Here is a 25,858-nt window from a genome sequence, read left to right on the forward strand (position 1 = left end):
ATTCTCAGGGCTCTTCAATGTTGACCTCTGTTGAAGAGAGAACCATTCATTTGTTTTCAGACAGATAATGTCACAACTGTGGCATATGTCAATCATCAGGGTGGGACTCACAGTCCGCAAGCTATGAAAGAAGTATCCTGGATACCTGTTTTGGCAGAATCCAGCTCCTGTCTAATTTCTGTGGTTCATAGCCCAGGTATAGACAATTGGGAAGCGGATTATCTCAGTCGTCAGACTTTACATCCGGGAGAATGGTCTCTCCACCCAGATGTGTTTTCTCAAATTGTTCAGATATGGGGGTTTCCAGAAATAGATCTGATGGCATCTCATCTAAACAAAAGACTTCCCAGGTACCTGTCAAGGTTCAGGGATCCTCAGACGGAAGCAGTAGATGCATTGACACTTCCTTGTTATTATTAACCTGCTTATATTTTCCCACCTCTAGTTCCAAGAGTGATCTCCAAAATCATCATGGAACAATCGTTTGTGCTGCTGGCAGCTCCATCATGGCCTCACAGGTTTTGGTATGCGGATCTTGTCCGAATGTCCATTTGCCAACCTTGGCCACTTCCACTTAGGCCAGACCTTCTATCTCAAGGTCCATTTTCCATCAGGATCTCAAATCATTAAATTTGAAGGTATGGAGATTGAACGCTTAGTGCTTAGTCATAGAGGTTTCTCTGACTCAGTGATTAATACTATGTTACAGGCTCATAAATCTGTTTCTAGAAAGAGTTATTATCGAGTTTTGAAGACTTACATTTCATGGTGTTCTTCTCATAAATTCTCTTGGCATTCTTTTAGAATTCCTAGAATTTTACAGTTTCTTCAGGATGGTTTGGATAAAGGTTTGTCTGCAAGTCCATTGAAAGGACAAATCTCTGCTCTTTCTGTTTTATTTCACAGGAAGATTGCTAAACTTCCTGATATTCATTATTTTGTGCAGGCTTTGGGTCGTATCAAGCCTGTCATTAAATCAATTTCTCCTCCCTGTAGTCTTAATTTAGTTTTGAAGGCTTTACAGGCTCCTCCATTTGAGCCTATGCATTTTTTGGACATCAAACTACTTTCTTAGAAAGTGGTGTTTCTTTTGGCCATCTCTTCTGCTAGAAGAGTTTCTGAATTATCCGCTCTCTCTTGTGAATCTCCTTTTGTGATTTTTATCAGGATAAGGCGATTTTGCGGACTTCATTTAAATTCTTTCCTAAGGTTGTAAATTCTAACAACATTAATAGAGAAATTGTTGTTCCTTCCTTGTGTCCTAATCCTAAGAATTCTTTGGAGAGATCCTTACATTCTTTGGATGTGGTAAGACCTTTGAAATATTATGTTGACGCTACTAAGGATTTCAGGAAGACTTCTACTCTATTTGTTATCTTTTCTGGTTCTAGGAAAGGTCAGAAGGCTTCTGCTGTTTTCTTGGCTTCGGGGTTAAAGTTTTTGATTCATAAAGCTTATTTGGAGTCGGGTCAAGCCCCGCCTCAGAGAATTACAGCTCATTCTACTAGATCAGTCTCTACTTTGGGGATTTAAAGAATGAAGCTTCAGTTGATCAGATTTGCAAAGCAGCAACTTGGTCTTCTATGCATACATTTACTAAAGTCTACTGTTTTGATGTATTTGCTTCTTCAGTAGCAGTTTTTGGTACAAAAGTTCTTTGGGCAACTGTTTCAGTTTGATTCTTCTGCTTTTGATTTAAGTTTTTTCCTTTCATTTATGAGAATAAACTTATTTTTTGGGTTGTGGATTATTTTTTTCAGCGGAAAATGGCTGTTTTTATTTTTATCCCTCCCTCTCTAGTGACTCTTGCGTGGAGTTCCACATCTTGGGTATTGCTATCCCATTTGTCACTAGCTCATGGACTCTTGCCAATTACATGAAAGAAAACATAATTTATGTAAGAACTTACCTGATAAATTAATTTCTTTCATATTGGCAAGAGTCCATGAGGCCCACCCTTTTTATGGTGGTTATGATTTTTTGTAAAGCACAATTATTTCCAAATTCCTTTGTTGATGCTTTTAACTCCTTTCTTTATAACCCCACTACTTGGCTATTTGTTAAACTGAATAGTGGGTGTGGTGAGGGGTGTATTTATAGGCATTTTGAGGTTTGGGAAACTTTGCCCCTCCTGGTAGGATTGTATATCCCATACATCACTAGATCATGGACTCTTGCCACTATGAAGGAAATTAATTTATCAGGTAAGTTCTTTCATAAATTATGGAGTTTTTTTGCATGATGCTTTTCTAAACTAAACCTTTATTCGGGTTTAATTGACAAATACAAATAATACCAAAAGCAAATATTATTGTAAGCACTTTATTAACTAAATGTAAGCTATTTCAAATAATGTTTACCTTAATGTAAAAGCATAAACTCCAATGCTTAATCAGAATGTATGCTTAAAATCAAGAAACATAACTGGAGTTCTCATTTCACTTTAAAAAGTAATTCTCAAGCAATTGGAAGTCCACTTGTAATTTCATAAAGTTTATGATGGACTGTAGTCAGAATTCAGAAAAAGGAAGAGCACAAAACAGCTGTGGTTTTGTGCTAAATGTTTTATTGAGAGGAAGAGGCATAAGGGATTACTCTCTACTAAAATCATTTGACCTGTTTGCATCATTTGACACTATAGACCATAGAATATTAATAGAGTGACTGAAAACAATGGGATCCATGACACTGTCTTCAGCTGGTTCCAATCCTTTCTTATGCTTATGTCACACGGGATCTCATCAAGCTTAAACCTATCTCTCTGCCATTTTCAGTGACATGAGGCTCTTTTTTTTACCTCCAATGTCCTCTGGGGTAAAAATTTGTAGTTATGGTCTTGAACATTGCTACAAAGCAGATGGAATACAGCTTCACTTTCCATTTGTCACAAACAAAATGGATTTGAGCCCTTAATAGTGCCCTGTAAATGAACCAACAATGGATGAATGCCAACTAGTTGAGCTCCTTGAGTGGCGAACACAACATTTAAGCATCCTCTATGAATGTATCTATAAATCCTAAGAAATGGGGATTGCAACAATTGTAATTACAGGTGTTTTTGTGGAAGTCCTTCATTATAAGACAGCACTCAAAACTCAGCTGACAAAAATGTAATACCTTAACCACATATATTAATTAGCTCATTATCAAGAACTTAAAGGGACAATCAAGTCCAAAAATCTTTCATGATTCAAATAGGGCGTTCAATTTTAAACAACTTTCCAATTAACTTTTAGCACCAATTTTGCTTTGTTCCCTTGGTAGTCTAAGTTGAAAGCTAAACCTGGGTAGTTTATATGCTAATTTCTTAGACCTTGAAGGCCTCCTCTAATCGGAAAGTTTTTTCGCCACTAGAGGTAATTAGTTCATGTGTTTCATATCAATAACATGGAGCTCACACACATGACTTTACTAAGGAGTGAGCACTGATTGGCTAAAATGCAAGTCTGTCAAAATAACTTAAATAATGGGGGCAGTCTGCAGAGGCTTAGTTACAAGGTAATTACAGAGGTAAAACATGTATTATTATAACTGGGTTGGTTATGCAAAACTGGGGAATGGGTAATAAAGGGATTATCTATCTTTTCAAACAACAACAAATCTGGTGTTGACTGTCCCTTTAATATTATTAAGTACAAGCGTAACATCGAGATAACATTGATCAATAAACTGATTCTCTTTATTATTATACCTAAGGGTCTAAGGAGGTGTGAGAGATTTTTAGACACAGTCATACTGTTAGCAAGAAAACTGGTCTTTAAGACATGAATGAGCAGAGCACCGCCTTTACTATGCACACTTAAGAGTTAAATTTTACAACAACCTACAAATAAATTATATGACACAACTGGAGATAAACAATATAGAATTTCTGAAAACAAATCAGACTGTTATCTACCACAGCATACATTTTTGTTTTTTTAATAAAAAGGTTCCAATTTACTTCTAGTATCAAATTTGCTTGGTTCACATATTTTTTGTTGTTTTTTTGTTGTTGAAAAGATACCTAGATAGCTGTCTATAGTCACTACATGGCAGTAAATAGTGCTGCAATTTAGTGCTCTTGAAAATGGATAACATTCTTCCAAAACTGCTGACATATAGTGTTTCAGACAGATGCACATTTCTGAATTTACCTCCCTGTTTTACAACAAAAGATACCAAGAGAATTAAGAAAATTTGATACATTTTTAATAAAAATAAATTAGAACGTTGTTTAAAATGACATGCTCTATCTGAATCGTGAAAAAAAAAATTTTGGTTTCATGCCTAGACTACATATTAGAGGCACAGCTTATAATATTTAAGTCACAATAAAGGGCTTGAGATATTTATAGTGTATCAGGATCAGGTATTTATTAGCATGGTCAGCCCCAGGGAGGTGGGAGAGACTTAAAGAAGAGGACATTATTCATTAAAGTCTATTTAGCTTATTCTGTTTATATTGATAGTATGTGCAACTTGTGGAATGTGCTTTTGTTATTCTCTCATACTAATATATGTTTTTTTTGTTTATATTTGCACTTTGTTTAGAGGAGAACCGTATGGTTAATATTGTTAAAATTTTAATGATTATGCTTTAGTTATATGTGAAAACCTACAGCTGGCATGGACTCTTTCTTACAGGGAGGATGAGGTCTTTACTTACTTGGATCGCTGTTAAGGACTCTAAATCATTTGTTTCATAATTACTTAAATCACAGACTGATAAATAAACAGTTTTTAAAAAGTACTTAATATAGTTAAATCTTAGTATATTGTCAATGTGCTTTTGGAGTACAAAAACCTAGAAAAGAGTTTTTGAGCTAGATTTGCCCATTTGTGGGTGTGCAATAATTAACCAGCCATTGCAAGTGGCTGGTTATTGCTACCATAAGCTTGCGGTAGCAATTAGCACTTAAAAATTAACCAGAGATCAGATATCTGGTTAATTTTATAAATGTGCCCCAAATGCTCTCAAAATACAGTGTAGTGTATTTTATAAAAAAAAAACAATGATAGCAGAAGCTTTATTATCTTTATTTTTTAATAACATAACTTCACTAGGCTAAAGTTGGCGGGAGTGGGGTGTTAGTAAAACATTGTGGTCTATGGAAAATGTGTTTTTCCTGTAAATATATATATATATATATGCTTATATACATATATATGTATGTGTTAATACATGTATATACACACATAAACACATGAATATATATGTATATAAACATATACATATATATTTAAATTTGCTGCCGTCGCTGTGCTACTTACACCCTTCGCTGCATTTGGGTTCTTATGCGTCTCTGATGGCATGAGAACAAGGCTACCATTGGAGCCTACGGAAGCGTGCTCTCTTGAGCGCAATGATTCCTAGCAATGCGAACGCCAGCTTGTGTTTGCATTGAGATCAACTTGTAATACCAGTGTACATTAGCGTGCACTGGTCTTACTCAGTGGAGCATCAATATCGCTTGACCCCAAGCGATATATATCGCTCCACTTGTAATATTTCCCTTATTTGCTATGGGATAAATATGATAAAAGTGATTTTCTTTTGATCATATAATATACATTCATTTATGTAGCACCAGAAGTAAAATGTATTTAATTTTTCTTATTTTCATCTGGTAATTGAGTTTATGTGGGGAAAATGATTGGGCACCCAGGGTACTTTTCTACCCTAGATGAAAAGCACAAGTGCTAGATGTTTTATCTGAATACTACTCTGGAATTTGGAATCAGTGACATCCAATAAAAACAGTAGAAAATTTAGCTTATTTTAACATAAATTTTATAATGGTGACCCCTTGCATTAATGGATAATTGTTGATTACAGAAAGATAATATATTACCTTTCTGTTGATTATTTATTTTACAATTCTGCATGTTATAGGTTGCCATTCACAGTTATACACATGTCAAAGGTGGTCTTAACATTAACATAGTAGATTTTTCAATAAAAAGAGGGTTACACAAAATACACAGGGCCAACTGCAGGACTGACAACTACTGAGGTGACCAACCAGAGTTGTACCAGATAGGATGACCATATTACACCTATCTAAGTTAAGTTACCTGAGAAGACTACAAAACCTGCTACATCTCATGGTCAAGTAAGTATATATTTTTCTTTCACTGGTGCATATTTTTCTTTGCTCCCATTAATTGAGAAATGGGATTTAAAATTATTTGTTTCTACAATGTCATTTCTCTCCCTAACGGTCCAAAAACTACTATGATAATATTTTTCTTATCAGGATAATATATTTAACTTGGTATAGCTAAATAGAGTTACAGTTATTCAAATCTTATATTGCAAATTATTCTTGTTGCCTTATACTGCAGCAATTGTCCCACAAGCATTTATAAATGCATCATACATAGTGTAAAAGCCAGGGGTGGATTTGCATTACATATTCTTATTTCCAAACTGCTTCATACAAATATTTGAGCAGTTATTGCTTTGCTTTATTATTTTTTATAAACGTATTGCAAACACTTTCTCTGTATTTTGCATTTCATAATCCAAGTATTGTAAGACTTGCAGTCAGAATTGTATAATTTTTTAAGGTAATATATTTACCAAAGGTATAATCAATCTTGATGCATTATTATGATGTAGCATAAGTTGGCCGACCCCTGATTCATCACCACAATTATTAAGCTATTGCTGATGGCATACTCCTATAATTTGCTTTCTTATTGGTTTACTTATTGTCAAACTGAATTTTCATTTTTAAGTCATGGGTGGCATTATCTTGTCCTAACTATACTTTGGGGTCACACACAAAAAAAAGCTTGATAACATTTTTAATTCAGTTTGGTGTTTTATGATAATCCAGAGTGCTATAAATTGTTTTCTGGAATTTCCTACCACTCACAATTAGAGATGTCCCCGTATATTTATAAAAAGATAGATAAATATATTTCTGTTAAATTTTCAATATTTATACTGATACTTTATACTTTTTTTTTATAGCTTTGCTGAAACTATCTTTGGAGATCTAAAGCATTTTGAATACCATTGAAGGAAATACATATTATTATTATTATTGCTATTACTACCATTTTTCATTTCTATTTTATTTTCTAAATAGACAACTATAAGTGAATTTTCAGTGTAAAGATCAAATAATGTCAACCAACTTGACAAATAAGTAGAATTTGGTAATTATAGAAAAATAATTGGTATTGGGATTTTTCTCCACTTTAATTTAATTTAATCAGGCATTTAGAGTTTGAAAAAGAGCAGGAAAAGAACCACCAAAAAATATATTAAGCATATATCAGCCATACTTGAAAACCGTATATACATACATACAATTAATCATTTTGTGTGCAACCTCTACATAGCCTCATACTACTTTTCAAAATAAAAATATGCTTTACCATAATGACAGGAAGGAAAAAATGTTTCCAAAGAAAATATATGAACTATAATATTGTACTGACAATTAACAAGAATTAGACTAATATGTCAGTAAACACATAAGGTCAAAGTAATTGTTATGGAGAAATTGCTTAATACTGTGTTTAGCTTGTACTATGCATTTAACAATAATGACTTAATTAGTCATAATACAGTATAAGCAAATAAATTAAAACATTCTACGAAGCTGAGCTGAAACAACTTCATATAAGTTAAAGCAAATACATTCAAGAGAACAGCTTGTGCAAATCTTAAAAAAAAAGAAGTTCTGATGGTTATGAGTAGTGAAGTAAGTGGAATATTTGTTTTTTATCAGCAGAGATAGTTTAATGTCAAAATTGTGTATCGTGAGAGTATTTGGCACAATTTTTTCAGTTATATCTTGAAATATGTTGCAAATCTTTTCTTTATCTTTTCTTTATAAATGTACTGAAGCATGTGTGAAATATGGTCTTTAAAATGCAAGAAAAGAAAAAAAAAATACTAAACACATTTCCCTTACTTAGCTTGTCAAGAAAATGAAATGTCAAATGTAATGTGCATCCAGTCATTAAAAATAATGTCACATGTATAGAGAAGTATAATTGCACACTGAAAAATATGTTCCTATTCAGGAGCCCTGCCAATTGCAATTTTTCTTTTTTTCGGCGATAAGATGCACTAATCTCATTCAAATCAGTCTCCTTTTCTAGTCACTATTATTATGAAAATACTGATTGGCACTGCATTTTCCTGAATCTCATCTCTATCTGCATCTCTATTGCTAAGACCATTTGCTTTGTATATTGGCGCTGTTCCTTCCTAGATAGATAGACAGATAGAAGGATAGATGTATATTTGTGTGTGTGTGTGTGTGTGTATATATATATATATATATATATATATATATATATACCTGTGTATATATATATATATATATATATATATATATATACGGTATATATATATATTTATATGTGAAGCAAACGTTAAAGCTAGATACGTAAAGTAGGGGACATCATCCCTTATGATTCCAAAGCAAGGGAATTCAGCATTCTTTAAATCTTTAAAGTGAAGGTAAGCTTTGATGAATGAAAGCCCAGTTTTTAAAAATACTATTAAAAACAGAAAAACAGGGGCACTTATATTCATCAAAGTTTACATAGCAGCCGAGGCTTACTCCAATCACGGCTTTCCCCCCAGGGGTAACATTGCCTGAGGCCATGCCATGATCGGAGGAAGCCGGATTACTCATTGCTGACGTGTGAAGAGAGGATCCCCTGTGCGGGGGAAGCTGCTCCGGCTGTGAAGAGAAGAAAGGTAAGTTTTTAAACAAAATGCCTGCTTTGTAAACTTTGATGAATGAAAGTGCACCTGTTTTTAATAGTATTTTTTAAAAAACGGACTTTCATTCATCAAAGTTTACCTTCACTTTTGCATGGGCATTTTATTTTTCACATCTTTTTCAAGTCAGCCACTTGATACAAAGAAACACCTGCGTAAAAGTTACAACAACTCAACAAACTAGTAAGTTACTTAAAGGGACACTCAATCAAAATTAAACTTTCATTATTCAGATAGAGCATGCAATTTTAAACAACTTTCCAATTTACTTCCATTAACAAAATGTGCACAGTCTTTTTATATTTAAAGTTTTTGAATCACCAGTTCCTACTGAGCATGTGCAAGAATAAGCATTTATGCATTTGTGATTGTGAATGGCTGATTGCTGTCACATGGTACAGTGGGAGTGGAAAAAGACATAACTTAAAATTGTCAGAAAAAAAAATCTACTACTCATTTGAAGTTCAGACTTAGGGCTCGAGGATATATTGTTCGCCAGCTCAAACCTTCTTTTTCTCGCTGACACGCGCAGGGCTGCCCAAGTGCAATGATCGTAAAAAGTTGCAGTCCCTGCGAGTTGCGAGATGGCTCCTATTAAAAGTAATGGAGCACGCTGGATAGGGAAACTTCGCTCCTTAGTGCGAAGTTAGCAGAGAGCAGGGGGAGCACTTTAAAATTAAAATCCTGCAGCCAATATAACTCACATTACGCTGCTTTCTGCTTATAGCATCTTACATTCGCCTATATGTTCGTATGCATTTGTTTTTCTATTGGGGTTATAAGTGTTCGTATTGTTTTGACAAAAGCTCGCCACCTTTTAGTTGGCGAGAAAAAACTGTGATATCTGCAGTGCGAAAATCTTTATAGAATTACGCTGGGATTAGTGAGACATTGTCATATACGCCCATGGAACGCCCATGTTCAGCCCATTTTACGAAAAAACAATTACGCTTTGCATTTTGTATTTATAAATTCAAATTTCTGTGTGATTTTTGCACATTCAGTGTACTACAATTACAATTTACGCTGTGAATATTTAATTTGATTTATTCCTGTGTAAATTAGATACTAATTTTACGCTTTTGTTAACATACGATTTTTGGTGAAGAATTTTGTTACGATTTTTGATGCACCTTAACAATACAATTTTTCCCTGCTTATTTTTGTGTGAATGATTCAAATATTTGTTTTGTATAATGTTTAAAATACGAATTTTGTTGTGCACATTTCATATGAAAATGCAGTATACGCCCCTTAGTGAGACACCCTGTTTTCACGGTAAAAAATGGCTTTGGATCATTCCACAAGGGAAATAGAAGGACTGGTGAGCATTCTTTAATAATCTCGCCAGCCCAGAGAGCTTTCAATCATCGAGCCCTGAGTGCTATTGCATTGTCTTGTTATCTTGCATTTGTTGATTATGCAAATCTACTGTGTTGACTGGTCCTTTAATCAACCATAAACAACCAACATGTATAGTGCCCCTGTAGGTATCAAGATGTAAACATTATAACAAAAATACAAATGCATACACATTTAGAGCAACAGCAAACTGAGTTTTCAGTAAAAATATTGAATATCCCGTTCTTTAAGCATTTAAATACAATTTTTACTTGTTGGCATAATATTTCCTTTAAGGTATTCAAACCAAACAAAGAAAGAGGTGCACCTCGTTATGCTAGAATCATTTAGCGAACTGTATGAAGAAAGTCACCGTGGCTCTATTGCCTGCTGACCACGGCTTTTGCCGCACACAAGATCTATAGGCCTCAGTCTTATGACTTTTGTTCATTTTATGATTCCTCACAGTAAGCAGATCATACTTTATTAAACAAGCAGTATACTATGGCACATACCACGTCCACCGGAAAGCCTTTCTCATCTTGTTTCAGGTTTGTTGCAAGACCAAAAGTGATCTCACTGCTCACCGCGACCTCGCTGGATTCCCACAGCTTTGTCATAGTTGTTCACTTGAGCCGGTCACTGATGCCGTTTGCTGCTGTTAACTTAAGGATGATTTTGTCTTTGCTTTAGCTCTTGTGGTCTGCCAAAGAATGCCCAGTTTGTGATGTCATCATATCTGCTAGTAGTACCTGCTTGTAAATCACGGAGATCTTGCTGTTGCAAAGAGCTAACAAATTGCTTCTTGCCTGTTGTTTTTCTCCATAAGGGTTCCCTTGATTTCTTGCTCAGTTAGTTTCTCAAGCTCTGTCAATTCTCCTTGAGACAAACGTTTGCAACTTGCTTAGAAAAGGCTTTTATACAAAGACTGCAGGCCAGACATTTTCACTTTGTATGAAACTTTCATTTTGGATATTTGAGGAAATTTGTTTCCCCGATTATTTGTTGTCTGCACTATTTGTTTTTGTTTAGTTTATAAAGAAATTATGTTTTTTTAAACAAATGTAAATGTTTCAAAGCTGTATCTAAAAATACTTACTAATCCTCTTCTTGCCAAAGTCCTGGCCAAGCTAACACATTGCCTACTTCTCTTGGTTCTCAGGACCAGGGGCTCTGGCAAGAAGAGGATGATTTTAGAGTGCTTTCCAGTACGTTAAGGTAAGTATTTTACCCTTAACAAAAGGAAAATGAATGACTACTGATACATTTCTGACTAATTTTCTTTCATTTTAGTTGGTGCATTAATTTGGAAAATTCTATTTTCGTGATAAATGTGTATTCATCCAAAAACAAATGCACATGTCTAATATATACATATAGATAATGTATCTTGCTCTCACTGCTCCAATGCACATCTGCTTGGGTGCTCTTTATATAAAACACCAGTCTATAGATAGGCACTCACAGGTCTTCATTATCAAAAATATAAGTTAATTCAGCTATCAAAATGCAGAAAATGAGTTACCACTTATGATAATGAAGACTTGTGAGAGCTTATAGGGCATATTTATCAAGCTAAATATGGAGCTTGAGGCCCCTTGTTTCCAGTAACTTGTCCATCTGCTCTGATGGGGTGGACAGAAATCAACCCGATCGAATACCATCAGGTTGATTGACACCCCTGCTAGCAGCCGATTGTCCGCGGATCTGCAGGGGGTGGCATTGCACCAACAGTTCACAAGAACTGCTGGTGCAATGATAAATGCAGACAGCGTATGCTGTTAACATTTATTGATTTGCAGTAGACATGATCCGCTATATAACGGATCATGTCCGCTTGCACCATAGTAAATAGGCCCCTATATATTGACTGATGTTTTAGATATATATATATATAGGCAAAAAGAGTCAGTTGCACTCTCACAAACAGTTCTCCAAGGGCCAGGGTGCTAGAGTAGTTGAAATGTAGCAAAACAGGAAACAGCACTCTCTGGACTTAAGTAAAAAACAAATAGTTTATTCGGTAACGTTTCGGGGAATGCTCCCCTTCATCAGACCAACAACATACAAGTGAAACAAACATTTAAGCATACACAAACCCCTCCCCCTAGTGCAAAAAACCGCCAAAAATGGTTGCCATAGCAACCAAACAACCAGTTCAAAGTAAATACATTTACCAATGCAACAATGACATCAAAGAAACCAAATCATTATGGTTAATTAGCATCAGGTCAATTAGCAAATCAACACATCATCCTACCACATAATACACCTGCTGTATATTAGTACTTCTAATAACCCAGTGGCAGTGTGTCCTTATAAAGAGACATATCACAATATTATTAGCTAAGTACAGGAAAACAAGAATGTGTAGAAAAAAGGGTTTGAAAAAACGTTTAGTTAAACATCGGCACCTCATCATGTTGAAATGCAATTCACGTAATGCACTTATAGTTAATGCCTAACTCATAATACCCGTACTACATAGTCAAGGGTCATGTGTACCATTAATGCTATAGACGCCAATAACAGCAAACTCGTTATTCAGATACCTCAAACGTTGTGACCGTATTACATGCACAAAGTGTAGCACGACCTATGTAATCACCCTGTTCAGCATCGGACCAACCTCGCGCTGAATCTAGCACAGTTAGTAGCGGAACAACAAGGGTTATGCCCATGCGTGTAAACCCAGCGCAGTCCGGCCCCCAATGCTCCAGCTAGGTACCCAATAGGATAGATAGGACAAGCCCCCACACCGGACAAACAGAGTTATTAAAATGGCATGGTAAGAGGGTGGGCCCCAAGGTACTACTAAGGGAAGGAAGGGTCCGGGTCATGAACGTAATAAATGCAGCAGGATATGCAATAGAAGATAGTAGAACACACCTAATACCCAGATATCAGGAGTCACCCACTTAGGGGTAGTAACCCAGCTAGTTCAGTCTGACATACACGATGAGATGGGTATAAGCGTCTGTCATTTCTAACCTGTCAGCACCGGTCATGCGGTCAAGACACCTATTGTCCCTGCATAGGCAATTTACAGGGTCACATAAAGGTTGTCTATAAGTGTGCGCATGCGTGTCAGCCATGCCCAGTCAATTATTATTGGTATAAGGCAAGGTCCCTGATAGGCCGTATGGGACAAGCCCCTATCCCTGTGTGAGTAACAGTTTTGCTAAGAGATAGGGGGGCAGGGGTCCAAAGTAAAAAGATATGTCGGTCACAGTATGTTTCAGGCTGATGCTATGATTACAGGTTTGCAAGAGTCCGGTGGCCCAGAATTATAAGGATCGCTATAAAGGAAAAGAGAACCCTAAACTAATGTGAATAAATACATAGTACAGGCAGGTCCCATCCCCCTAGGTACAGAAAATACTAGTGCTAACAGGGTTCCGTAGTGCAAGGTTAATAGCACCAGCACTCAGTGATGTGTCAACACTGCGGTGTGCATCAAAAGTGACATCCACTAGTGTACATAACAGAAACAACCTAAATAAGGGTACACCCATTGGGCACCCCTCCTGGGGGGTAAATATGGGCAGAGCCTAGAGCCAATCAGCCACCAGACTTCATGAACCCACTGTGGATAAAAGAATGCATACATAGTATCAGATACTGTACAGACTATATTAATCCTCTTAGAAAGATACAACCAGATACAATAGAAGCGTAAACAGCTTAGTTCATAAAAAACAATGCCAGTCTATCCCCATGTTCAAACCTCTGGGGTGTATAGTGTCCAGTTTGAAAATCCACTCGGCCTCCTTCTGTAGGAGACGGGTGTCCCTGTCACCTCCCCTAGGCATTGGGGGTACATGATCGATGAGTTTAAATCTCAGGTCCGCCACAGAGTGACCCTTCTCCATAAAATGTCTGGCCACCGGTTGGTCACTCTTGCCTTTCTCAATTGCCGTCCGGATGGCACTCCTGTGATTAGCCATCCTTTTCTTAATGTCATCTGACGTCTTACCTATATAGAATAGGCCACAGTTGCAATTCAGCATGTACACCACAAATTTTGTGGTACACGTAAGGAAATGCTTGATCTTGTAGCTTGTGTTATTGTGTGGATGTTTGAACTGCTTGCATTGCAGCATGGCGTTACACGTTACACAACTCGGGCACTTGTAGGAGCCCCTTTTGGTGTTTGTCTTGACCTTGCTGTAGCTATCAGTTGGATCAGTGTTCATTAAAATGTCTTTTAGGTTTCTTCCCCTCTTATATCCAATTCTGGGTGGTCCATAGTCGTGGTATGGTAATGATGGATCAGTCTGGACAATATCCCATTTCTCTTTTAAAGTAACTCCTAGTGTTCTCGTGCTAGGGGTGTATGCAGCGACAAAATTCATCCTCTTCTGTTGGTCTCTTTTTGGCATTTTCATGCTCAACTGGGTCCTTGCTTCCTTTATAGTGTTGCCATTGTATCCTCTGCTGTAAAACCGTGATTCCATTTCTTTCAGTTGTACCTCACGGTTTTCCTCTGATGTGTTATTGCGGATGACTCTCAGCAGCTGTGCCTTAGGGATGGCTTTTATGAGTGATCTTGGATGGTAACTAGAAGCATGTAGCAGTGTGTTTCTGTCGGTAGACTTTTTAAATAAGGTGGTACCCAATCTGTTGTTTATCTTATAAATTCTTAGATCCAGGAAATCCACTTCATCGTAGCTGGACACTTCCTTCAATTGAACCTGTCCCCCTATTGTGTTCAGGGATTTGACCCACTCGCCAAAGGACTCAATCGTGCCTCTCCAGACTACAACGATATCATCAATGTAGCGCTTGTAAAAGCGTACTTGTTGATTGTCATATACCTTGAACACCTTTTCCTCCACATGTTCCATGAATAAGTTTGCAAAAGCAGGTGCCATATTCGAGCCCATGGCCGTTCCCATGAGCTGAAGATAAAATCTCCTTTCGAATTTAAAGTAGTTCAGCTTAAGACATAGAGATAGAAGTTCAATAATAAAGCTGGTAGGGGGACCCACATATGGGCATCTTTCAAGGCAGTTGGTAATTATCTCCATCCCCATTTCGTGCGGTATAATAGTATAGAGGCTTGTGACGTCAAGACTGGCAAGCACGTCTCCTGGCTCTATGTCAGTTATGTCAGTGAGATATGCAATGAGTGTGGTGGAGTCTCTTAAGTATGAGCGCATGTTTACAACCAGTGGTTGTAGCATAGAGTCAACATATTTAGCCAGGGGTTGTAGGAGTGACCCCCGTGCTGAGACAATGGGGCGTCCAGGTGGATGTACCAATTGTTTGTGTATCTTGGGGAGTGTATAGAGAATTGGCCTGACTGGGTTGTTAGTGGTTAGCCATTCCTTGGTGGTTGGGTCTATCCAGTTCATTTGTGCTGCATGTTCAATAACTGAGTCAATCCGTGCTTTATAGGTAATCGTGGGGTCACAAGGTAGGGCTTTGTAGGTTGAGACATCCGCCAGTTGTTTATCTATTTCAGTTTTATAATCTTGATAATCCTGCAGGACAACCGCACCACCCTTGTCCGCTGGGCGTATGACAATGGTAGAGTCATTTCTAAGGGATTGAACAGCTTCCCAGTCAGTTGTTGTCATATTATTTCTAGTTAGGCCTTGCTCCCTCTGTCTCAATCTTTGTTGGATAAGGCGAGTATAAGTTCTAATACTTGGATTCGTCGTGGGTGGTTCAAATGTACTTGGTTTCTTAAAGGGGTGTCTGTTTTCTTCCAATCCCTTTCCCTGGAAAAAGTCACCCAATTTCAGCTGCCTCTGGAAACGCATACTGTAAATATAAGTAGTGAAGTCATCAGCCTTAGTTGTGGGTACAAAGGAGAGGCCCTTCATGAGTACCCGCCTTTCGTTGTCATTCAGGACATGCTGGCTAAGATTGACCGTTACATCCTCCTCCTCCTGCGGGGTAGTGGGGGTCTTCTTCCAAAATCCGCCCCTGCGTGTATGCGGTCTTCGCCCCTTCCCCTGGAGCGGGTGGTAATGTCTAAAAAAGGCTGAGTGCTGTACTGGTTCTCATTCTCCTGTGGCCGGTCACCCGAGTAATCCGTGTCGGAGCCAGAACTTGAATCCACCGTGTTCAGTTGTCGGTGTGCATATGTTCTAAACCTTCTTTGTCTTCTTGGCTGGTACTGGGCTCTTTCAACCGGTCCAAGTGTCCATCGGTAAACCTTTTTATCCTTATAATCCTCCATAACATAACCAAGTTTTTTGTTTTTGAAGGCAATTAAGGCATTGTTGTATTCCCGTAGTTGTGTGTTAATCTTGTCCATCCAGTTCTCTGATTTGTCCTGCATCAGGATCTGGCCTTTAACTTCCTCCAAAATGCTGATATCATCCTTTGCTTTTTGCATCTGACATCTGACTTCCTCGACCACTAGCAAGATCAAATCAAGGGAACATTTATTCAATATCGCTACCCATTTCCTGCAGAAGTCAGAGTTCTGTCTGCCTATGGTGGGCACATTGTTGATTCTAAAGCCTCTAGGTATCAGTCTCTTTCTATGGTACTCAGAAAGGTAAATGCCATGAAATTTAAGATCCACCTCTTTTTTCTTCAATTTGATGAGTTGATTGTACACAGTCACAGCATTTTCCGCTGGATCTTCAGGTAGTAAGGTGTCAAACAGTATCCTTGCTGCATCCAAGTCACTCATGGATAGTGTCTCTGCACCCTCCACATCAGCTGGAATAGTGGCTGCGGCCTGCGTGGGTTCAATGTGCTCCATTGTTGCTTTAGTAGTACCAATTAGTCCCCAGTGAATACCCACACCGTGGTGATGATACAATGTTATAACACAAGTCCGGTAGTACAACAGAGTGAGGGATCTGATGTGTCACTTGCTGGTGGGTGCATCAGGAGGGTATCCAGGCAAAAAATGTCAGTTGCACTCTCACAAACAGTTCTCCAAGGGCCAGGGTGCTAGAGTAGTTGAAATGTAGCAAAACAGGAAACAGCACTCTCTGGACTTAAGTAAAAAACAAATAGTTTATTCGGTAACGTTTTGGGGAATGCTCCCCTTCATCAGACCAACAACATACAAGTGAAACAAACATTTAAGCATACACAAACCCCTCCCCCTAGTGCAAAAAAACGCCAAAAATGGTTGCCATAGCAACCAAACAACCAGTTCAAAGTAAATACATTTGCCAATGCAACAATGACATCAAAGAAACCAAATCATTATGGTTAATTAGCATCAGGTCAATTAGCAAATCAACACATCATCCTACCACATAATACACCTGCTGTATATTAGTACTTCTAATAACCCAGTGGCAGTGTGTCCTTATAAAGAGACATATCACAATATTATTAGCTAAGTACAGGAAAACAAGAATGTGTAGAAAAAAGGGTTTGAAAAAACGTTTAGTTAAACATCGGCACCTCATCATGTTGAAATGCAATTCACGTAATGCACTTATAGTTAATGCCTAACTCATAATACCCGTACTACATAGTCAAGGGTCATGTGTACCATTAATGCTATAGACGCCAATAACAGCAAACTCGTTATTCAGATACCTCAAACGTTGTGACCGTATTACATGCACAAAGTGTAGCACGACCTATGTAATCACCCTGTTCAGCATCGGACCAACCTCGCGCTGAATCTAGCACAGTTAGTAGCGGAACAACAAGGGTTATGCCCATGCGTGTAAACCCAGCGCAGTCCGGCCCCCAATGCTCCAGCTAGGTACCCAATAGGATAGATAGGACAAGCCCCCACACCGGACAAACAGAGTTATTAAAATGGCATGGTAAGAGGGTGGGCCCCAAGGTACTACTAAGGGAAGGAAGGGTCCGGGTCATGAACGTAATAAATGCAGCAGGATATGCAATAGAAGATAGTAGAACACACCTAATACCCAGATATCAGGAGTCACCCACTTAGGGGTAGTAACCCAGCTAGTTCAGTCTGACATACACGATGAGATGGGTATAAGCGTCTGTCATTTCTAACCTGTCAGCACCGGTCATGCGGTCAAGACACCTATTGTCCCTGCATAGGCAATTTACAGGGTCACATAAAGGTTGTCTATAAGTGTGCGCATGCGTGTCAGCCATGCCCAGTCAATTATTATTGGTATAAGGCAAGGTCCCTGATAGGCCGTATGGGACAAGCCCCTATCCCTGTGTGAGTAACAGTTTTGCTAAGAGATAGGGGGGCAGGGGTCCAAAGTAAAAAGATATGTCGGTCACAGTATGTTTCAGGCTGATGCTATGATTACAGGTTTGCAAGAGTCCGGTGGCCCAGAATTCTTCTATTGCATATCCTGCTGCATTTATTACGTTCATGACCCGGACCCTTCCTTCCCTTAGTAGTACCTTGGGGCCCACCCTCTTACCATGCCATTTTAATAACTCTGTTTGTCCGGTGTGGGGGCTTGTCCTATCTATCCTATTGGGTACCTAGCTGGAGCATTGGGGGCCGGACTGCGCTGGGTTTACACGCATGGGCATAACCCTTGTTGTTCCGCTACTAACTGTGCTAGATTCAGCGCGAGGTTGGTCCGATGCTGAACAGGGTGATTACATAGGTCATGCTACACTTTGTGCATGTAATACGGTCACAACGTTTGAGGTATCTGAATAACGAGTTTGCTGTTATTGGCGTCTATAGCATTAATGGTACACATGACCCTTGACTATGTAGTACGGGTATTATGAGTTAGGCATTAACTATAAGTGCATTACGTGAATTGCATTTCAACATGATGAGGTGCCGATGTTTAACTAAACGTTTTTTCAAACCCTTTTTTCTACACATTCTTGTTTTCCTGTACTTAGCTAATAATATTGTGATATGTCTCTTTATAAGGACACACTGCCACTGGGTTATTAGAAGTACTAATATACAGCAGGTGTATTATGTGGTAGGATGATGTGTTGATTTGCTAATTGACCTGATGCTAATTAACCATAATGATTTGGTTTCTTTGATGTCATTGTTGCATTGGTAAATGTATTTACTTTGAACTGGTTGTTTGGTTGCTATGGCAACCATTTTTGGCGTTTTTTTTGCACTAGGGGGAGGGGTTTGTGTATGCTTAAATGTTTGTTTCACTTGTATGTTGTTGGTCTGATGAAGGGGAGCATTCCCCGAAACGTTACCGAATAAACTATTTGTTTTTTACTTAAGTCCAGAGAGTGCTGTTTCCTGTTTTGCTATATATATATATATATATATATATATATATATATATATATATATATATATATATATATATATATAAATAAATAGCTGGTGAAAATGATTACCTCAAAACATATTATGTTAATTACAAGCTATGCATTATTAAAGTGTCTGCACCAATATTTACTAAAATCATCAGGCGTCAACTGAGAAATTAATCATTTGAGAACAGTTACTGAGCCACAGAATAACTAAAGCTCAAAAATATATTCATACCCCCCAACTGTCCCAATTTCCGCGGGTCTGTCCCGGGTTGCTAGCCATATATCCCGCATTGCTCCATGCATAAAAAAATTTTTTTGTTGTTTTTTAATTTTATTGGGTCCATACTCAGAAGCAGTTGGCTTTTCTCTCCCAGGGTTATATACCTGTTAGATTCCCTGTGGAAAAGTAATGGTGTGTGCGTTAAGCAGGAGTAAAAAGGCTGTATACACTCTGAGCTCAGGTAATGGTGACCTCTAACCTCTGGTAGTGATGACGTCTAACCCCTGGTGATAATATTAGCATGCCTTCAGTTTTATACGATGAGCAGTGCTAACACCAGGTTAACAAACAGTGGCAGCCTCAGACTGCCAGCTAATGTTCTTGCCAACCTCAGGACCCCATACAATGAATTACAGATACCAATATATGATGTAGTATGCATGTCTATCTGTATCTATAAGTGTGTATGTGTCTGCATGTATAAGTATATGCTATGTAGTGTGTTTGTGTATCTGCATGTATAAGTGTAATCTATGTAGTGTGTGTGTATATCTGTATGTATAAGTGTGTGTATCTGAATGTATAAGTGTTTGCTATGTAGTGTGTGTGTGTCTGCATGTATAAATGTAAGCTATGTAGTGTGTGTGTGTGTGTGTGTGTGCGTGTATCTGTATGTATAAGTGTGTATCTGCATGTATAAGTGTATGCTATGTAGTTGTGTGTATCTGCATGTATCAGTGTATATTATGTAGTGTGTGTGTATCTGCATGTGTAAGTGTATACTATGTAGTGTTTGTGTGTGTATCTGCATGTATAAATGTAAGCTATGTAGTGTGTGTGTGTATCTGCATGTATTGGTGTATGATATGTAGTGTGTGTGTGTATCTGCATGTGTAAGTGTATGCTTTGTAGTGTGTGTGTGTGTATCTGCATGTGTAAGTGTTTCTTATTTAGTGTGTGTGTGTATTTGCATGTATAAGTGTAAGCTATGTAGTGTGTGTATCTGCATGTATAAGTGTATGCTATGTAGTGTGTAGCTGCATGTATTGGTGTATGGTATGTAGTGTGTGTTTATCTGCATGTGTAAGTCTATATCATTTAGTGTGTGTTTGTATATCTGCCTGTATAAGTGTATGATATTTAGTTTGTGTGTGTATCTGCATGTGTAAGTGTATGATATGTAGTGTGTGTGTATCTGCATGTGTAAGTGTATGCTATGTAGTGTGTGTGTGTGAATATGCATGTGTACTTGTATGCTATGTAGTGTGTTACTGTGCATTTATGCTGACTTCAAAGGCCAGAATCTAGAATATTAATGGGGAATGCAGAGAGCAGTTTTAAAGAATATATTATTAAATGTCCAATTAAGATAAAAATATTTAGCACTGTCTCTGCAAAGGCTAATTAATTACAGAGATCACATATCTATACCAGTGGTTTGAGCTTGTGCTTGATTTTGCTGCCCAAGAGTATAAAAAAATGATATGACTTTATTTAGAATTGTATTTATATTACTTTGGACTTATGTTTTTTTAAGCCACATCCCTGCTTCTGCCCATCACATTTAATTTTTTGCCATGGGGGGGGGGGGGGGTGCCTATAAACTGAGCAGAGGATTATCACTTCCCATACAGTCGTATACTTAGTAGTATTTACCAATCTACCAAAAAGTTTATGAAAGTGGTTAGTTGTGAATTTCTTGCTATTGAAATACATGCATTTAAAAATGTAGCCATTTTGTTCAGCGATAAAGATTTTACATTTTATTTATATCTTACCAAATAGTTAAATAGTTTTATTAATTCAATACATTTATTTATATTGTAGTATCTTAATTGTTTAAATTCATATTATTACCTATCGCTGCTCAGAATTTACAACTTCATATTCACATATCAAAAGTACAATTTTATTTAGTAGAAGTTATATTTTCTTATCTTTTTCTAAGGCTCTGGCGTGATGTTAAATTTGTAAGCCTAAATATGTGTACATACCAACATCTGTTAAATTATAAACCCACAACTCTGTCTTGGAAAAAAATAAAATCTAAAACATTTTTAGTTAATTCATTACAAATAAAATACTCTAAAAAAAATAATTGCAGTACTTTTAAACGTTTCAAAAATAAAAGGAAAAATACATTTTTTATTGTTTATTGTTATTGTTGTTGTTATTATTATTATTAATAATAATAACAATACTAATTGTTGTTGTTATTGTTCTTCTTATTTATTATTTGTATATATATTATTTTTATTATTATTACAATATATTTTTTTTAACATAAAATAGGTTACTTACCAACATCGGACATTTCTGGGACACTTGCTGTATAAATGTCTTCTAGAAAAGTAGGCTCATTATCATTGATATCATGTATCTTTATGACAAATTCAGACTCAGGTTCCACTGGTCTCCCTGTCCTTCTGTTTACTGCCTGGGCACGTAAAGTATAATAGGCCTTTTCCTCTCTGTCAATTCTTCGTGTTGCATGTATGTCACCCGTGTTTTCATCAATAACAAAAAGTGTGCCCGCTCCATCACCCGAGAGAATATATTTCAAATTTTTATCTCCTTTATCTTGATCAGAGTGAAGCTAAGGGAAAATAAACAGTAAATGCATTTATATCTATTTATGACAATTTCTTTACTCAGAAAATACAATTTTATATTCATGATTTAGAAAGCCCACTGGAGTCTGTTGTGTCAGTAAACGATATAACTTTAACTTAGGCAATTTAATGTGTTTCTTTTGTTCAATATCCCACCTAAAATCGTAAGTTACACTAATTTCCTAGGACATCAATATACATATTCAACAACATATTGGAATGATAAACTGTATTTGGCCATATAATATCTGCTGGTTGGTTTTTAAAGGGATAATGAAGTGCAAAAAAAAAAAAAAGATCAAGGGCTAGATTACGAGTGGAGCTCTATGTAGCTATCCTGATCGCATGTTTACATCGCTAGACAAAGTTTTTTTGTGTGTGTCGGGTTGCGCTTGGATTATGCAGTGGAATTTAAAAAAACAACTAACACCCATACTCCATACCCATACTGTTTTTTTGAGTGTGCTTAACCCATCATTAAATATGAATATTTCAAATGCCAATGTTCTTCAGATAGAAGAATATCTTCTATTTATTATTTTTATAAAACAAAGAATCAAAAGACAGAGGTGCTCGGAGGAGGGGAAAAAAATAATAATATATAAATGATTATATATAAGTATTAATATATATATATATATATATATATAGTAGACACACAAACACACATATATATATATATAGGAATATCTATTTCAAAATACTTAGAATATATTCCGGATGTGAAGAACATTGGAGTGCAAAATATTTATGTACACAGGAAATACACAGTATAACACTTTATTAAATGGATAGTCTAGTCAAAATTAAAGTTTCATGATTCAAATAGAGCATGCAATTTTAAGCAACTTTCAAATTTATTCCTATTACCTTTTTTTTTTCTTTGTTATCTTGGTATCTTTATTTGAAAAAGCAACAATGTAAGCTTAGGAGCCAGCACCTTTTTTTGCTCATCACCTGGGTAGCGCTTGCTGATTGGTGGCTACAATCAGCAAGCGCATATGTATACATATGTATATATATATGTATACATATGTATTTATGTGTTTATATAAAAAAATAATATATATATATATATATATATATACATATATATATATATATATATCAAACAGTGTTAATGTGAGTGTAACTGTAATAGCTGTACTGTTAAATGTATTTTTGATGTGATTTATGTGACTTTTTGTTTTGTGTAACAGTTAACCGGAGCTCTAAAGTTGCGCTAACCTGACCTACATTGATTTTGATTGCGCTCAAGCTAACACGTTTACATTCAACTTGTAATACACTCTATTTCTGTCATGCATAAAGAACTGTGAAATTCCCCATATCTCTTGCATGCTACAGTTAGCGCTTTACTCATAGAGGCCCATTTATCAAGCTCCGAGTGGAGCTTGAAGAGCCGTGTTTCTGGCGAGACTTCAGACTCGCCAGAAACAGCAGTTATGAAGCAGCGGTCTAAAGAACGCTGCTCCATAACCCTGTCCGCCTGCTCTGATGAGGCGGACAGGATTCGCCCCAATTTAACCCGATCGAATATGATCGGGTTGATTGACACCTCCCTGCTGGCGGCCGATTGGCTGCGAGTCAGCAGGGGGCGGCGTTGCACCAGCAGCTCTTGTGAGCTGCTGGTGCAATGCTGAATACGGAGAGCGCATTGCTCTCCGCATTCAGCGAGGTCTTGCAGACCTGATCCGCACTGTCGGATAATTTGGCCCCATAATCTAGCCCCTAATGTGGATAAGCATTTCATTATTGCCTTGTTTCACACATAATGTTATTTAAGACATAATTAAAGTCAGCTTTAGAGCAACAATACACAACTGGGACCTAGTAGCCAATCACCAGCTATGTGTCAGTAGGTAATTGCTGCTCCAGAGACTACCAAGATATGCTTTTCAATGAAGGAAGTCCAAATAATGATGTAAATTAGATAAAAGGGGGAAATTGAAAAATCTCTTAGAATTTCATGCTGACTTTTACATCCTTTTAAATATTTGCTATTTAACTGGAAAATAGTGCCTTTGAAAATGGCATCTGATCTAATAGCATCCAAGGTCAAATCATAACCCCATGTTATGTTATTCATATTTCCATAGATATAGTCTGCTCCTGAACATAAATTCCTTAATATATTTAAAGATTTTTATCAGCAAGCATTTCCCTTCGGCTAACTTACCAATACATTCAGTATTTATCGTTTTCATAAAGGCCTTTATATATTTAGTTTTTTAAGCCATGCAACATTATTTTAGCATACATAATAAAGATGAAATGTCCAAATGTCTCCACACAGAATTATTGATTTCCACAATATATTTTCTCTCATCATTTATTATTTTAGCATGTTTTAAAAATATTTCTATTTTATTTACACCTTTCTGTATATTTGGTTTCAGAAATGTAAACAGTGCAGAATAATTTACGTGACACAAAATAAGCTATCACTAAATTTGACACCTAAGACTCAAAAATAAGCAATTTTTTTTTAACGTGTCAAATCTCAATGAAACAATGCTATTCTAGATAGGCTGATTTATCAAGTAGTGATTTTTTTAGACGTTTTGATATATCAACCTCATAAGGTAACATAATGGAAACATAATAACATGTAAGCATATATAGGAAAATATATTAATGTTTAAATATGTATGTCTTTGTGTCTACACGACCCTTTTTGCAACTCTTAATGTATTTTATGCAATAAGTAATAACCAAAACAAAACAGATTTATGTTGGATGATAAATAACAAGCAAATATGAACACTAAAAAGATCTACAAAAAATAAATATTGAAAAGGAAAAAAAATACTTTGATAAAGAAGCCTAAAGACACTGAAAACAAAGGCACCACCTTCAATCAGATTTTTCTTTATTTTTTTTCAGTATTAATTCCCCTTCAACTAGATATTGATCAAACCTTGTTTTCAAAATAATTTTAAAGTTTTTAAATAGGAATATATAAAACATAAAAAATCCATATAGATTCAAAACAGTAATATAAAAAAAACATGTTTTGTTGAGCATGAGAGATTGGGGCATATTTATCAAGCTCCGTATGGAGCTTGAAGCCCAGTGTTTCTGGTGAGCCTTCAGACTCGCCAGAAACACAAGTTATGAGGAGGTGGACAGAACTCGCAAAAAATCAACACGATCTGAGGAGGTGGACAGAACTTGCAAGAAATCAACATGATCCAATACAATCGGGTTAATTGACACCCGCTGTTAGCAGCCGATTGTCTGCGAATCTGCAGGGGGCGGCATTGCGCCAGCAGTTCACAAGAACTGCTGGTGCAATGATAATTGCCGACAGCGTACGCTGTCAGCATTTTCGATGTGCGGCGGACATGATCCACAATATCAGATCATGTCCGCCCGCACCTTGTTAAATATGCCCCATAGTGTGGATAGAAAAGTGCATATGTAGTTTCCATACCTTCCTGACAAAAAAGTAGCAATTATATATAATTGTGCCAGTTAAATACATGCATATACACTATAAGGCCAAAAGTGTGGGGACACCCCTACTAATTATTTAGATCATGTGTTTTCCAACAACACCCATAACTAGCAGGCAGGCCCGGACTGGCCATAGGGCATACAGGACAAATGCCTGGTGGGCCGAGCACTTATTTGAGCCTTGCTGCTATATAGAGGCCCCACCCTCTCTTTATATGAGTAACAATGGAAAAGCTGTTACAGTCTTCCTGCAGAAAGTGCATTTTCTGTCTGACTGTTAAGCACAGCTGCTGCAGAATAAATGTTCTGGTCTAT

General features: G+C 36.9%; 1 protein-coding gene across 1 annotated transcript in view; it reads right to left on the reverse strand.

The window, feature by feature from the left end:
- The window catches only part of LOC128661585 (cadherin-10-like), a 543,762-nt gene that overhangs the window by 237,310 nt on the left and 280,594 nt on the right, over positions 1-25,858 (reverse strand). The window contains exon 2 of the mRNA XM_053715824.1: positions 21,774-22,068. Within this exon, the coding sequence (XP_053571799.1) occupies positions 21,774-22,068 (295 nt within the window). The remainder of the gene's footprint in view (positions 1-21,773; positions 22,069-25,858) is intronic.

Source organism: Bombina bombina, chromosome 5 (genome assembly GCF_027579735.1).
Source record: "Bombina bombina isolate aBomBom1 chromosome 5, aBomBom1.pri, whole genome shotgun sequence".
NCBI lineage: Eukaryota > Metazoa > Chordata > Amphibia > Anura > Bombinatoridae > Bombina > Bombina bombina.